The sequence below is a fragment of the Lucilia sericata genome, unplaced genomic scaffold, assembly GCF_015586225.1.
Source record: "Lucilia sericata isolate MDLA Ls3-8-SP2 unplaced genomic scaffold, ASM1558622v1 Contig000132F_arrow, whole genome shotgun sequence".
NCBI lineage: Eukaryota > Metazoa > Arthropoda > Insecta > Diptera > Calliphoridae > Lucilia > Lucilia sericata.
Genome location: NW_023994164.1, coordinates 484,479 through 502,182, shown reverse-complemented (window position 1 = coordinate 502,182; position 17,704 = coordinate 484,479). Strand labels below are relative to the sequence as shown.

Below are 17,704 nucleotides of genomic sequence, written 5' to 3'. Positions count from 1 at the left end.
TAGGGCCATAATTGGTCCTACCCCCATTAAAGGTTCCCTTCAAAAAATTATTATAATGCATGAGTTCCAGAAGTAATTGTTGCTATTCATTCATAAAAATATATAGAAGTTAAAAGCTGTTAAAGATTCCTTTCAAATTAATTTAAAAAATAATATTTTTTTTTTTTTTAAACTAAAAACAAGGGATTAAGGAGTTTCTTTTCTCTTAAAATACTTTAATTTTATGTATATTTTTTTATAATAATTTTATAATGTTTTTTATTGTTATAATTTAAATGTTCTTGTTGTTTGTTTAATATGTGTTTTTGATAACAATTTAAGAACATTGTCAATTAATTAATTACTAAAAACATATAAAATGTATGTATGTATATAATTTTTTAATGTTTATTTATAATTTAAATTTTTATTGTTATAATTTATATGTTCTTGATTTATCATTATTTATTTGTTGTTTTTTTTTTTAATATGTGTTTTTGATAACAATTTAAGAACATTGTAAATTAATTAATTATTAAATTACTTTTTTTTTTAGTTTGAAACTCTTATGTTTTTAATTTTTATTTAAATATTATTTTATTATTATTATTTTAACACATATAACATATAAACATCTACAATTGTTTTTATTTTTATTATTATTATTATTATTATTTTATAAATGTATGTTTTGCTTTCGTTTTACTTTTTTATATATAATTTTTTTTATAATTAAACAAGAAGAAGTCAATATTACCTTTTAAAACCTGGAAGTGTATGTTTAAATTGCTGTATTTCGTTTGTTTTAAGGTACAAATTTTACGGTTTTATTTAAAAAAATAAAAGATTAAAATCAAACTTGTTAGGAATTTTGTTCTTTGTTTTTTTGGTGACATTTTCTATAAGTTAAATAATTTACATAAATATTGCAATTATTGTAGTTTTACGCTTTATGTATTGTTTGCTATTTACGTTTTGTTTTTTTTAGTTGCTGCTTAAAAGGCAATATTGTCTTTAATTGTTTTAATGATTTTGTGTTTAATTTACATACAAATATAACTAACAGGTTTTTATTAAATTTTTCCGTTTTTTATTAAATTTCTTATAAATATATATTTAATGTTATAATTTTTTTTAACAATTCCTTGGCGCGAGTTTTTTTTTTTGTTAAATAATGTGTAATTTAAAAAAATATATAAAAAATCAAAATAATTTATTAAATTATATTTTTAATATAAATATTTAAAGCTCCGTTTTTTGATTAAAAAAAATAAAAAATATATATAATTTTTATAGTTAAATTCAAAATTAAAAAATAAATTTGTTAAAGGGATAAATAATTTACACATAATCTCGTTTTTTGTTTAAAATGTGACTAGATTTAAAAAAATATTATGTTATTTTTGTTATCCATTTTAATATTGTAATGCAAAATAACATTTTTTGTCTATTTTGTTTAATTGGACAAATTTTTATTCGTTTTTTTTTTTAAGAAAATAGTTTAGTTGTAGTTTTGTTGGAAAACAATCTTTATTTTTCTGCAGCTATTGTTTTCTTTGGACATTAAAAGTCTGTAAAATGTAATAAATAAAGTTAGATTATTTATGAAAACGTTAAAAAAAAGTTTAATAAGTTTATAATTTAATTTGTTCAATTTCAATTTACTTTTATAATTTTTTTGTAAATATAAAAATAATTTTAAGACACTTTAAAACGGAACTCATTTACACTTTCGTAATTACAAAAGAAATTAATATAAAACTTTAACAAAAAATAATAAATCACAAAAGCATAAGAAAAGTAAAAAAAAACTTAAAGAAAACTAATATTCCGCAAAAGGAAAACTATTAGATGTTTTTAAGATATAAAATTTTACGGTTTAAATTTAAAATCAAGAGCACAAGCTCCATTCTGATGTCCTTTGTAGAGAATGAAGATCTAAAGCTGGAGAAAACAAACCACTAGAAGAAAATAAAGGAAGGAGTGTAGGGAGGTATAAAACATTGTTAAATTCCCAAAAGATTTCAACCTGAAAGTTTTCACTGAAGCGATTACCAATGAAAGAATTATGAGAGAATCTGAGTCAAAGAAATTACTAGAATAGAAACTGCGTAGACTGAGTCCCGCAATTTCTCCCAATTTCGTCATGAAACCTATTTCCCAGCCATTTCAACCTAAGAATCTGTATTCTAGAAAAGTGCAAATTATGTGCTCAATCGTTTCTAGTTTCTTTGCATCTTAGCATATCCTGCAATAGTCCGGTATATTAGAGTTTCTGGCTCCTTAATATTTACACCTCCTATAGATACAATAGATATAACAATAAACTATTGAAATTGTCTCTATTAGCACTTTGTTGTTGTAACAGCTAAAACTATACAATAATCTAGTTGGGGGTTCTACGTCAATGTCCAGGCCTAAAAATTTGGCTACTCCATTGGACAGAGTGATTTAGGGTTTGCTGAGCAGTTGAATATGTGGTGGGTATGTGAGGACTCTGACCACATGCAGGACATTCGTTGGGGGTCTATATGTGACAAGTAGGCGTTAAGCATGTTGCTCCATCACGATCATAGTTGTGCCATAACTGTTTTCCGCGGCTGGTTTTCTTCCGTGTCTGCTATGTTCGGTGGGCGACCTCCAAGTATGAAATTCTACGGTATCCTGCGACCGCGGCGACTCTATGATTGCCACCCCCTTCCCCCGGGCATTTTTCCTTGGTGATAAATCCCATCTTGGTGTATTGCAATCCAGGGGTAACAGTGCTAACAGTACCTCTAGTCTGCCGGGACTATAAACTGGTGTTGTAACTTCACTTCTTTACTAGTCCTTGGTATGATTTGACATAATCTGGTACTACGGGTGGCCAGTTGCCCGCAGGACTATGGCCTGGCTGGTAAGTTGGTTGAGATTCCTTCGGGATCCCCGTAGTGGCTGTCGTTTAAACCCAAATTGGCGGGGAGAGTAAGTGGCGTTTATAAGACTGATGTAAGGTACAGTCTATATTTCGGGATAAGTTCGGTGCTGTTGCCGAAGACAACTGAAACCCTACAGAGGAGTGACTGTGGGACTAAGCGTTGAAAATGAGTTGGTGTTAATTGTATATGATACGGGATGAATGTAGAGGTATGCGGGCCTCGTCCACCCGTATAATTAGAATAAGTGTTTCGTTTGTTGTTCTCTTATGAGTGTGTCAGATGAATTAGAAGTGTGCTTTGAATTCTCCTTCCTTGTCCAGGTATGTTCAGAGTAAACTCTGTTCATACCAGAATTACCAATTATTATTGTGACTCAACAGAGGCCATCCCATCTGCGTGGTTGTAAACGAAAGTGATGTTTTACATCTCGGAAGTTAAGCAACGGGGCAGCAATGATCAGAGATTAGATAGCGCGTATATTGGACCGGAACATCCATATATGTACGTAAATTGCCAAAACACAATGGGGCGGTGGTGAGTCACAAAGCTCACCCAGTGGTTGAAAAAGACCACCGTGAAATAGGTCAACATGGCAGGTGTTAACGTAAAGCACTTCGACATTCGTCACTATGAATGTCGTTTAAAGCTGCCGAATACGAGGACTGATCTAATGGATCATGCACATATCTGAGTATGTTTTCTTCGTATATACGAATATCCTTCATGACATGCCTCGGGGGAGTATCCAACCGTGTGATGTTAAAGTTGGGATGACTCCTCCGATGACATACTAGGAGGAACTGTTTAGCCAAAATGACATTGTGATCCTTGACTGGGAGGACCTTCGTTTCCTCGTGCAGGTGATGTTCCGAGGTAATTTGTAGGCAGCCCGATACAGTCCTTAGGGCGGCATTTTGGCAGCTTTGAGCATAATTAACCACTGACCGACCAATCGTTTTATATGTAGCTAACAAGGTTTCTTTATCTATATCGCAAGTGCTGCCGTCTAGTGCTTTGAGACCATGTTTACTTGTTTGTGCGTGATTGCAGTGGCTGAGGAAGTAAATAGGCTATCAAATGTGACCCCAAGAATTTCGGTCGGAATTTGGACTCCATCGACCACGATACCAAGGGTTAGGTTTACTTCCTTCGTTTAGGTGGTAAAAAGTGTTGTTGAGGACTTTACTGGTGATAATTGCAGTGAAGAACTGATGTATTTCGTAGAGGTAACCATTCAGCAGAATGCATAATTCATCAATGTTGTGGCCTGTCGCCATTATTGTACAGTCATCCGCATATGAAATCACGTCCACGCCTTGTGGGGGTGCGGTTATCTTAGAGAGGTAGAAGTTAAACAAAAGTGGCGATAGTTCTCCACCTTGAGGCACGGCTTGGGAATGGGATCATTGGATGTTGTAGTTGAACAATTAATTCATATTATGCTCCATTGCTTTAATCTCCAAAGGGCTTCGAAATTTAAAATTGAATGAAAAGATTTATAGATGTTACTGGCATCTCCGGACGGAGCATTGCACTGCTCCTGAGTTGATCTTGAACTCGTTTGATATTCCAACATATTGCAATAGTTCGGTAATTATCATAGTTGTTAGCCTCTCCCTATTTAGAATTGACGTAACTTGCGTCGAATAGCACTGTCGATATTATATCTGGTTCAACTGACTGTATTTATAAATTTTGCCTCCAGATTTTCATTTTAATTTAAATATGAGTATAGATTGAAGTAAAAAATCGTCATATCATATTATTATTTTTATAAAATTTGAAAAATAAAATCCTCATAACAAGTTAATTAGGCACTAAATCGAAAAAATACTTATTCACATTACTTAACTGGATTCTAACGAATCTGTTGGCTAGAAAATTACCCCTAAATTCATCATCTGGGTAATGCAAAGCCCCTTGACAATAATGCATTGGTTCAATAATGACTTTTGATTGCAGCGACATTGTATCTGTAGCTGACTCTGAATCCTTCTCTTTACCTCCTTCCTTTTTCCTTCGAAGATATTAATGTTTTCTATTGTCCAGATAGTTGTTTTATATGCGGTTAGTATAGATAGGATAGATACGAATTCACTAAGTCTTTCGCCCTTAACTTTCTAACATTCCCTTTGAGCAAGCTTCCAATCAGTGAACAGTGCCAAAACAATTTACACTATAGAGAGTCTGAGTACAACTTCGTTTAGTCATGGTAATGTATAAAGTGGGTGTTATAGTAAATTGATTTAAAAAATAGTTTGGTAAAACAAAATACTAACAAGAAAGTCCAATATTTTGATGTGTTATAAACTAATGACTAATGGTGGTATTTCCAAATAATTTTGAAATTATAAAGAAATTAAAATATAGTTTCAAATTAAAAACAAAATTTTAAAATAAAATCAAACACACTTACCTTTATATCGATGACTTTGAAGATTGTTGAAATAAAAATGGATAATATTGAAGATTTTGCAAAAGCTGAATAAAAAATCGAAGAAAGTACATTTATACGTGTAACATAGTTAGTTGAAACGTTGTTCTATGTGTACTTATATACGCGTTTTAGTAAAAAATATTTTAATCGAGTTTAAACATTTTCTTAAGCTGATATTTTTCTATAGGCTTAGAGGGTTTCTTTTGTTCTATGTTATTTGACTTAACAAATTAAAGCTTCATTATATGTTTTTTTATAAATTAATATGTATATAGATTTTCAAGTTATTTTTTAATACGCTTATTGTAAGTAGAACTTTTGTTATTAGTTGTGTTTTGATTAAGCATTCGTTTGGTTTTAAATAAATTGTTCGAAGAACCTTTTTTTCTATAAATTGGTTTCATTCAAAAGTTCTTAAATAAGTTTCAATTTATTAAAAATAAATAGTCGTAGTAGTAGTTGTTAGTTGGCTTTTTTTGAAATATAAATAAATCTTTAAGATATGAATCAAATTTCCATTTTAGATGTCATAGACGCATACTCATGTAATTACACACTTTTTTCTGGTTCTCTGTTAGTTTTGCTCTTGTGTTTGTGGCTGTTGAGCTGGTGAATTTTGATAATAATATGCATTTCCTACGTAATAAGTACGTATAACACCATCCACTCACATTTGCCTATACGGTGAATGCATTTTTAGCCACTGTAAAACTAATGAGGGACCTCCTGCCTGTATTTCGGGCGGTATGGTGCTCAGGGGACACTTGTCGATGTTAAGATATTTAAGGTTTGTGCACAAGGCCAACTCGTAGGGTAGTTTTTCCAAGCAAGGATTTTGATTGATATAAAGATTTTCCAAATTTTCCAAAGAACCAATTTCTTCGGGTAAAAATTGTAGATTATTTTCGCTTACCGATAAATGGGTTAAATTATTTAAATGTCCTATGCTACGGGGCAACATAGATATTTGATTTGTTTGTAGTATTAGCTTTTGCAATTCATGCAATAGGCCAATTTCATTGGGCAGCACCTCTATACGATTCTCTTCCAAGTCTAAAATACGCAATTTGCGCAACTGTCCTATAGTATTGGGTATCTTTTTGAGCATATTGTTTGAGAGTATTAGAATTTCCAGATTTTGTAAATTCATAATATCATCGGGCAATTTTTGTAAAGCATTTGTGGCCAAATTCAATTCAACCATATTCACCCAGGTACCAACATCCAGCGGTAAAGCTGTCAAGACATTTTCCTTCATATTTAGTTTAGTTAAACCCTTGGCACGAGAAAATATGCCGTAGGGTATTTTATCAATACGATTGTGTTCCAAATTAATACTATAAACATTAGTGAATTGTGCTGGACCACCAGTGGGATAACTGCTGAACGCATTGCGTGACAGTGTGATGGTGGTCAAAGCACTTAGTGATGCTAATAAACCGTCTGGCAGTTGGGTAATACTGTTGCCCTCCACATTAAACTCATCCATGCATTTGCAATTCTTGAGCGAATTCGGCACCGAACTCAAGCGATTGTAGCGCAGACCCAAACGCACTAAATTCTTTAGATTTCCTATAGTCTCGGGTATGTCTAGCAATTCATTGTGCTGCAAATCCAAAGCACTTAAATTAACGCAATTTCCAATATCTTCGGGTAAATGTTCCAAATGATTGTGTGACACATCCAGTGTAGTCAAATTAACCAAAGCACCTATACAGTCGCCCAATTCACGTATTTTATTCTCTCTTAAACTTAACATAGTGAGGTTGGTTAAATTTCTTAAATCATTAGCCACCAATGTGATACGATTGAATCTCAAGTATAAGGTAGTAAGAGAACGCAGTTTGTATATGACGGCTGGAATTTCCGCCAATTTATTGTGTCTTAAATCCAGCACCTTAAGTTGTTTGCAATTTTGCAGGGTATCGGGTAATGAGGTTAGAGAATTTTCATTCAAAGCCAAGGTTTTCAAATTCACCAAATGACCAATTTCTTGAGGCAATTGACCGATTTTATTACTGTACAAATACAATTCTGTTAAATGTACACAATCTTTAACACTGGGCGGTATAACGGTTATGGATGATTTACTCAAATCCAAACGTTTTATGCCTGAAAATTTAATATTATGATACGATTATTAAAATATTAAGAAAGTTGTATTTTAACATTACTAAACTGACCTTCATCTCGACATCTTTGCAGTGCCTTGATAACATCTTGATCGGCTTGTATGGGTTTCGTTTTTTTCATTGTCGGTTTTGGTTTATTCGATTCTGGGTGCTTGACAGTCACCACTTTAGGTCTGGTTTCTGGTGGCATTTCGTTGTTATTTGAACTACTATTTCCCTGATTGTGATGTGAATGATGATGCGAACTTGATGATGCAGATGTATGTAAACTGGGCGTTGTTAAATTACCAAAACAATGTGTTGTCAATGCTACAGCACCTCCTCCACCACCACCGCCGCCTCCAGCACAGGCAGATGAATTTGATGCACTACCACCACCACCACCGCCACCACAGGCAGTTGTTGTTTCTTGTTGTGAATCGTCTGATGCTAACGATGTCGATGATGCTGTTGCACCGACCGATGAACACAAGTTCATAATTTTTCCCAGTTTTACGTTTGGTAATGACAATTTGCTGCCCAAAACGACGCTGTATATATAGATATCGATAACAAAAGAATATAAAAAAATAAAATAATCTAAAGATATTGACGAAGACGACGACGATGACGACGTTGGGTTTTTTTTGAATTACACTTTGGTGTTTTTGTAGATAATTTTGTGATTCAGTTGTATTCAACTTTTGATTCCTTTTATTTTGTTAGGAAAATCTGTAAAAAGAAAAATATGAAGTCATTTACATAAGTTGGAATAAGGGAATGTGGCAAGGATTTTTGTTTTTGCTATAAATTTTTTCACAAATGTTTATTGAAAATTTTTAGTATTTTGAACTATATTTTTCATAAAGTAAAAGTTTCAAAATGGGCACAAATCTTTAAAGCATCCAAAAGATTCATCGAAACCAAAACTCAGACTTTTATTTATGTTTTCACCAGCATTTTTCTATTTTTGGACTAGTTTACTGTCTAATCTATGGAGTATATACTAAATTAACTTGTCTATGGACAAGTCTAGTCTACGCATTTGTCTCTTGACTAGGACTAGGATGTTGACAAGTCTTTTAATTAGTTTCATGACTAGTCTATTGACCAATCTATGTACAAGACTACTTACTACCCTATTGAAAATTCTATAGACTAGTCGACTGACTATGCTATGGACTACTCTATTGTCTATTCTATGGACTAGTTTATTGACTATTATATGAACTAGAATATAAGGTATTCTATGAACTAGTTACGGACTACTCATTTGATTATTATATGAACTAGTAGACCGATTATTTTATGATCTAGTCAATTGATCTTCCTATGAATTAGAGGATTGAATATTATATTGACTAATCTATGGACTAGGCTGTTGACAAGTCTTTTGTTTAGTTTCATTACAACTCTAGCCCATAGAGTACTAGTTGATTGACTATTATATGAACTAGTAGATTAAGTATTCAATGGACTAGTCGACTGACTGTTATGGACCGATTATTTTATGATTTAGTCGATTGACTACTTAACTGACTATCTTCGTACTAAACTATGGACTAGTTCTCGAATAAAGTAAAATTATTCCAAAATATTAAAAGAATTCAGTTTCGATAAACTAAAATTTACGATTACAATCTTTGATTCATTTTTTTTTTTTTTTTGATTAATTTCCAAACCATATGGGTAACGACCGGAAAATGTTTTTTTATTACCATTTTGAAATTTTAGTCGTATTCAATATAGAAATAAAGAAAAAATCACAATAAACAAACACTTGTGCTTCATTAAGCACAAAATGCAATTAATTTAAGGGCAATATTGTAAGAAAAAAAGTATTGTTGTGGTTTGTATGTCAAACAGACAATATTATAGAATTTTTTAATGCAAGAAACGTGATCATATTACTTAATCATATAAAAAATTTGTAAAAGAAAGAAGTAAACAAGACTTGCTTGACAATAAAAAAAAAAGCGGAACAAAAATTTGTTATAAAAGAAAAGCACTAGTTAGTTGAAAAGTCCATAATAAAAGATGGATCAATAAAATTGTCAAATATCAATAGATTCAAGCATTTCACTTAGATCAAGTTTTTAAATTGAAGTTTAATGATCAGATTAGTTAATCTTAAAATAATTATAATTGAATGTTAATCCTCAATGCTGTTAAGATCTAGTTTAAACTTTTCGCAGAAACCATTCATTTCTAATGGATTAAGATCTGCCGCATCCGAATTTGGAATCCAGATTTCTCAATCAATTTTGTTATGTTTGAAAACGACCCTAAGTGACCCTTATTTTTAAATTTGTTTGCATTATCTGAAAGTCCAATGTGTCGACTTTAAAATATAGATATTTCACCCTAAATTTTGAAACAACTGTTGACCTCTTCCTCAGCGACACACAATGGCGAGGTAATGCATTTCGAATCCGAATCTGTGGATCATCTGAACAAGATTACTGTCGGTCAGACAACATAACGTGTTGCTATTAGCATTCAATTTCTTGTAACCCAACCATCAGAATCTAATGCATGTTCTTTTTTCCAATCACATCTGATGCATGTTCTTTTTCCCAATCACATCTGATACATGTTCTTTTTCCTCAAAAAAGTTGTATTAACAGACGGTTTCTGTAATAGAGTCCTAAACCAACACCTCCATTGATGTTGGACAGTGAAATATAACTTCAGATGCATACTAGAACCGGCTGGTACTGTTTTCTCAACAGCTAACGTGAACGAATTCTTTCAGGAACATTAAAACCTTGCCCTAACCATCATCAAAATCCTCACGATACAATTTGTTTAAGTCAAAGATTAATTTTAATTTCATCGCTGATCTTTAAATTAAAAACTTGACTCCATATATCCAAATTAAATGTTGAAGAACTATTTTTGTATTTTATACTAACACCTGAAGGAGTAGACCGGCTGTTTACTTTGTTTTTTCTTTTGTAAAAAAAAAGAAAACAAATGCGTCAGAATATGAAAGATTGTCGTCATAAATGTTAAATACTTCTGCCATGACTGGTAACTATTGTCACTCGATTTGGTATGCAATTGACAATAACACCAACGGAGGAGCACAAATAAACACACATACCCAACGACAATATAAGAACATTAATATAATAATATTGTCTCGTAAACTCAATTGTAATAAGTATTTTGTATTTTTTGTCGTTGTATGCTATAGTAGTACATAAATGGCGGCATTGATTTGCGCACTTACTTCATCCATGATGTACATGAACAATATTAGTTATACTTAGTACTTAATGCATATTTTACATACATATTATGAATGGTTTTTAACTGCATACAACACTAAGCTTAACACGTAATTGCAAAGGGTATCACTTTACTCCTATTTCCTCTAGCAAGTGTGCTCCTTCTTTTCGATTTTTTCAATCTTATAATATTTTGTTGTATTATGTGGTAAGAGGAAATTCTCAAGAGAAATTGTTAGTTTTATATATGAAGTTATCCTACTGGACTTTGTAATTTGTTGTCTTTACCACAATATTCATATGCATACCATTAAAATATGGCGTCACTGTCAATGAGGGAAAGAAACAAACAAATCAAATAAGTTGCATTATAAATAAGTAAAATAGTATAGTATATTGAAAATTGATTGTCTGTTAATGACGTTTTTTTTTTGTTCTTATTTCAGTTTATACTGGTCATTTGTGACGCATTTCCAAGACAGCTGGAATGATATAGTTTTTCTTTTGGTTTAGTTATTCATAATATGGTTTCATTCTTTTTTGCTTTAAACATTTTTTGATTGAATAAACAATTAACTTATTTATAGTTATTGAATGCTTAATAAGTTTTAGTCTGTTTTTAATTTCTTAAGAGTAATTAAATTATAGGAAATAGGCTGAAAAAAGTATTATTTAATTTTTCTTATAACTTTTCTACTTATTCTCTGACATCTATAAAACTTTAATCGAATATTCAAACCGTCCAGGTCAGTCAATTTTAGAGGTAATTAATGAATGTTTACTCCTACTTATTTCAAAAAACCTTCTGAAGAAGTGATAATGTAGGATCTCAAATATTGGTTAGTAACCATTGACTACAAATGCTAAAGCTGTGCTCGCAAAATGTTTTACATGTCGGCTCCTTGGAGCAAACGTAGATTACACTGTGATACAAAAGTGAAGAAAAACAAGTAGGAAATTATAGTCGGGCGAGGCCGACCTTGTAATACCCCATACCAATTACAAAAATAAAATGTGATTTAGTTTTCATAACAAAGCATTTAAGTTGAAATGTGCCTCAGATATACTTAAGCCATTTATTGCTGAATAAAACTGTGGACATTTAAGTCAAATTTTGAATGGGGCCTTTTCTAGGGGCTAGGGTCAAATGAGGTCCTATAATTTTAAATTTCATAAGGGTCATCAGGGCTAGTATAGCACTTGGTTTTGCAGCTTTCTGTCGAGATACCAGTATATTAAACATAATTATGAACTTAAAAGCCCTATTCGGTGGGTTCAGTTGTATGGGGGCTAGGTGAAATAATGGACCGATGTTAACTATTTTCAATTGCCTTCATCTCCGGTACAATAGAAGATCATGTGCCAAATTTCATTCAAGTAACTTCAAAATGCAACATTTAGTTTGATTACAAGGTTTACAAGCCCTATTCGGAGGTTCAGTTGTATGGGGTCTAGGTGAAATAATAGACCGATCTTAACCATTTTCAATAGGCTTCGTCCCTGGGACAATATACCAAATTTTATTGAATTATATTCAAAGTTGCGACTTGCATGTAGTTAGATTGCAAGATTTACATGGACGGACGGACGGACAAACAGACGGACATAGCTAAATCGACTCTGAAAATGATTCTAAGTCAATTGGTATACTTTAAGCTGTGTATAGGACCAATATTATTGTGCGTAACAAGCATCAGCACAAACCCAACATACCCTCCCCACTAAAGTGGTGTATAATAAAATACAGGGGTTCTCATATACTAATTCTATTTCGTAATGGTCCAAAGATTGCGAATATACTTTTAGTTTTCCCCTATCACTTCGTTAACTTACTTTTTAAGTGAAAAAAGATGTGAAAAGCACCAATTTTTGAAGTGTTCAATCCAAGTTTTGGGGTATTCAAACGATTTTCATATCTGATATTTTCAATATACAAGTAAGTGTTGCCTCTTAATCAAAAAGAAATATAAAATATTTGAGTTACTGACCTTTAAGTAAAAAACTCGGACTTTTTTTTTGCAATTTTTAATTTTTATCATGTTCTACTTTGGCCATGAAGCAGTAACTTCAGCTTTGATTACCTTTGAAAAGGTGCATTAAGTTGGGTTTTATAAAAAAGCGTTTATACCAAGTTTTAAAGAGATAATAGCATATTTGACGTAGTTATGAGCTAAAAAGCTAAAATCGGAAACCCAGACACACAATATGCTACCGCGTACAAATTGTTCCAGGCACATCTCCAGCAAGAAAGTTGCTACCAATACCTCTATTTTGCCGGGAACATAAACTGAAGAATTAATTTGATTCGCGGTCAAAGAATATAAGATATCTGGTGCTACTAGAACCAGGAAAAATTTTATAATTGTACAGTCCACCCTATTTTCCAATGAATTTATGGACTAATCCAGTAGAAGTAACTCTTGGCGCAGAAACCCTAAGGATCAAGGTGTTAGAACAACAAAAACTTGAAGAAATATTAAGTTTACATTTAATTCTACAAATATGAAGATGTTAAATGTTACAGAAAGATTATTACCAGAATATTTATATCAATGTCTTTTTTTGTTTGTTTAAAATAAAAGTAAAGCATCAGAAATAGATTTTCCCTTTGAGTTGATTCATATGGTCCTGCGATATTGTTAAATGTACAGCAAAATTTTTATTTAAAATGCTAGAAGTACCACAGATATTTGATCATAAATTTTCGATTTATTTTTTGGGGTTAAAAGCCACATTTGTATCCTTAAAAAAATTAAATTAAATATTATTAAAAACATAATCAACATTTTTAACATAATCACTGGGTATCATATGGTCGACCATGCACGACTATAAATTCTAACTTGTTTTATTGAGAAGTTCATTCTTGTTCATAGTCTAAAATCATATACATATAACGATACGACATCGATAGTGAGAATTGGACAATTATTCTTATAAAAATTTTAAATTCGATTTACAGGGAATATCTGCATGAATTATTCTTAATTCTTTAAATAGAGTGCTACATACAAGATTTTTTATTTAAATTTTCTGGAATTTCCAAGGTCTTGTGATATGATGTAGTATATTTTTCAATAACAATTATAAGGAAATCTCAGATAATGAGCTGAGTGTGTAAAGTAAGCAACATATAGTAGTATTGCTGCTTAAACATATGGATCAATAGCATAACCCAAAAAAAGAACACAACAGCAAAGTAACGACAGCTCAATGTAGTTGTCAACAAACATAGCAATTAAGTTCATTCTTTGGAAGTACGATAAATACGTATAAAAAGAACATATTAAAATGAAAAGTATAAATCACAACAAAAAAATAATAAAGTAAAAAAAAAACATATACAATGTATTTATTAATGTTCATATACATTCATTTATACATAAATTGTTTATATAAATATATTTTTTTTTTGTAGATGTTTTTCAACCAAAAAATTGTACAACTGAATCATCAGCTACATCATTTTCATCACAACAAAACAAAAATTTCACTATTATTAATATTTTTGTTTGTAAATTGTTTTTGTTGCTTTAAGAAAGATATGAACAACAACTACTACAAAAAAAATGATAATAATTAGTAAGAATTCATAAATAAGCCAAACACAGAAAGAAATATTAAATAAAATAAATGTATAAACACAGTTGAGGAAAAATGGGTTGAATATTGAAAGCAAATATATGACAAAACCACAGGTTGGGGGAAATATTGTGGTGGCTGGCTGGCGGGAATGCGATCAATGTAGAATGCAACAAAATCACAAATCAAGGCAATATAGAAATGTAAATAAACAGAACACATTTAAAATAAAAAAAATAAATAAAACAGAAAACATCTTTTCTTGTCTAATAAAATAATGGATAAAAATAAACGACAATAAGCCGACTACAGTTGTGGGCAATTAAAGACATAATTATGAAAATGGATTGGCTTTTTTTTTATTTTTATAATATTTTTTAAAAATCTTTCTTTTATGTATTTTAATTATACGTTTAATTTTTTTAATTATATAAATGTTTTACAAAAAAATTTTTTTCTTTAAAATTTCCTTTTTTAACTTTTACAAGAAAAACTCCACATTCAAAAGCCCATATTTTTTGTTCCATCTTTTCGGCCATACATATCTCGATCAAGTAATTCTTTATTTCTAATTGTATAAAAAGAAGTCATACCAACTGAAAGGTCTTTCAAATAACTTCCTTTGGATATATACGTATTTCTTATATACACATTTAAATATCGAACATAGTATCCAAAATATATATAAAATTCGAGAAACTTACGTTCTTTTCCGAAGTCTCGCTCATATCTCTGTTATTTTTAAATAGATTTTACCGATTTTTAAAAGAAAATTTCTCGAAAGCATATCTGATAGAATTATTGAACATTTGGATCCTGAAGATATCTGGGTCTTTTTGTTTTCATCAAACATACAGACAGACGGACATAGCTAAATAGATTTCTATATCCATAAGTATTCCTAATCTGATATCTGTTTTTCTTCATCACCCACAACTTTCTCTCAAAACGGCATTGAATATTTTGTTCATATATGTATAACGGAAGTTTTAAAAAATTTTTGAAATTTATTTACGTTTAAGGGTTAATTTCATTTTTTTTTCACTATAAATATGGGTCTTTATAATATACATACTACATATCTCAAGTTTCATTTCAGTCGATTGAAAACTAAATATTATTTCGGTACTATTAAAGTAAATTTTCCTAATATTCCCAATATTGATTTTGATCTTTTCAGTTTATGGGTTAATATTATTTGATCTTACTAAAACTTTCTATATAAATTTCCTACTTTCTGGTCTATAATAATAAAGAGGGGTTTTATATAAAAAGTTTAACAGTGAAGAATTATGCCTAATTTACAAAAATATTACCAAAAATATAGTTTTCTTCGAAATGCTCAAAATTTAATTCACAGGTACCACTAATCTGTGAGAGATATTGATGTATTTTATTGTTCATAAATCATTTAAAGATTTTCTAAAACTTTTAAAATTATTTTAATAAAATTTTTAATAGTTAGAAATTGGAGTTTTTAAACTACCGTCTGAAAGATTTCCAATTTATAACTATACCCTAAAATAAAGTTTACGTTATATAATTAAGATCATATTCAATAAAATACGAATATATTGAACATAATGACATCGTTTTATTCGAATATGTTAAAATATATGGTCAAATTTTTGCAAAAATAATTTTTCCTAGAATGCATTTTAATAACACAAAGTATAAGTCTGGAAGCAGAATTGAATATCTGGCACTCAATTATACAGTTACGAGCACAAACATGGAAAATTGGTGGCTGATACGACATTTTTGGAATCAGCACACCAAACAATATTGGGAATAGTAAAAATTATTTAAAAAGCTTTTTCATCGTTGGCCTGCGTTATTTATAATTTTTTTACTTTATTAAAAATGAAAATTTCAATTTTTTAAATATTGACGGCATATTTTTTATGTATATTTTTTAAGAAATTATCTAAAAAATAAATATTTATTAAGTTAATTGCAAATTAAAAATTTCTCTTATAGGGAGTAAAGAAAGTGTTAATTTTAATAAATTATAGTAAAGTAGTTTCTAATTTTTAGTCCTTAGAATTAGAATACCTAACTACCTATATATATTTCTCTATATTTTGTTCACTTTTATTTTCTAACCGTGCTATAAAATTTAACTCTATTTTATATTGAATACAAGTACAGATTTGTTTTGATTTATGGGGGAGTTGATTATTTTGTTATTATTGTTCTTGTTTTTTTTTTGCACTTTATTGAACAGACAGGGCCATATTGAACGAATTGTATCGCTTGGATACAAAAAAATAAAAACACATATAAAATGGTAGGAACCGACTTAATAATACCGTACACAATTATATAGTAATTTGCAACGATCTAAATTGTGTGGTGGTTACTTATGTAAAACGAAAGGCCAATTTGAACTAGTTCCCACAGAGTACTTCCTTGCCACAAAATGTGATCAAATACTAAACTTGTGCCACCGGTTGGTTAGTAGTTATGTGTTCTAGTCTGCCAGAAAGGAGGTTGTGGATTCGACTTACACTTCTAAAAGAACGCAGAACACACCCGATGGAGGTTTACAACCAGTTTTTTATTACTAGGAAGATCATCCTTAAAACGCACTAGTAACTAATTCAAAACTCCCGAAATATTTGGCATTATAGGTACATAGTATTAACACAAACTTGCATAGTAGCCACTGCAATAAAGTGGCGTAGTGTATGTAGTATAATATAAAAGCATCGGAAAAGATTTTTAATAGGCTATCTTCCAACACAGAAATACATAAAACAAAAGAAATCCCAAAATAATGGGTAGACAAAGAATTTGCACAAGAATTTCCGAATTTTACAAGCAGTACAATGAAAAAAGTTAATAGGCAAACTTATAAGAATATTTTATATATATTTTTATTTAATCTTACAGTATTTTCTTGTAAATTAATTCCATATTTTTGTTTTATTTTCCAATCGGTTAGTTGAATTTCTTTTGTTGTTTGGGCACTTTTCTACATGTTTCATCAATATTCTTTACACCTTACTTTCTTTTAAAACACTTAAATATATTGATATTTTTATTTGACACTGTTTATAATCAACTATTAATGTTTTTATTATTGTTTTGCACTTTTATCTAATAAAATTTCTTTATATTGTTTTACAAAACTTATTTTTATTCTTCTATCTTCTCACACAGAAGAGAAGTGACAGAGTTCTTGTTGTTGGCCTGCAGAGAGCCCTACGCCGACAAACATTAACGACGGTGGTGGCTGACACTAAAATTAACTGCGGCGGTTTAAAATTGGCTGTGAGCCGACAAAGTTTTTAGCTGCGTTTGTAAATTTTTCAATGATATATTAAATACAAACGTGATCCGAGTGATAAAACTTTTTAAATTGTCATATGTATATAAAATCGGACTTAATACAACTTCATATAAAAAAGCAATATTCCGCTGTGGGTAAAATCATTTTTA

At 30.5% G+C, this 17,704-nt stretch overlaps 1 protein-coding gene across 1 annotated transcript; it reads right to left on the bottom strand.

The window, feature by feature from the left end:
- Positions 1-1,434: 1,434 nt before the first annotated feature.
- On the bottom strand, positions 1,435-17,477 carry LOC119600969 (leucine-rich repeat protein soc-2 homolog). The gene is made up of 4 exons (XM_037951573.1): positions 17,154-17,477; positions 7,518-8,177; positions 5,314-7,446; positions 1,435-1,550 (listed from the first exon to the last, which is right to left on the bottom strand). The coding sequence occupies exons 2-3, from the start codon at positions 7,942-7,944 to the stop codon at positions 6,002-6,004; spliced, it is 1,872 nt and encodes a 623-aa protein (XP_037807501.1). The 5' UTR covers positions 7,945-8,177; positions 17,154-17,477; the 3' UTR covers positions 1,435-1,550; positions 5,314-6,001.
- Positions 17,478-17,704: the final 227 nt, after the last annotated feature.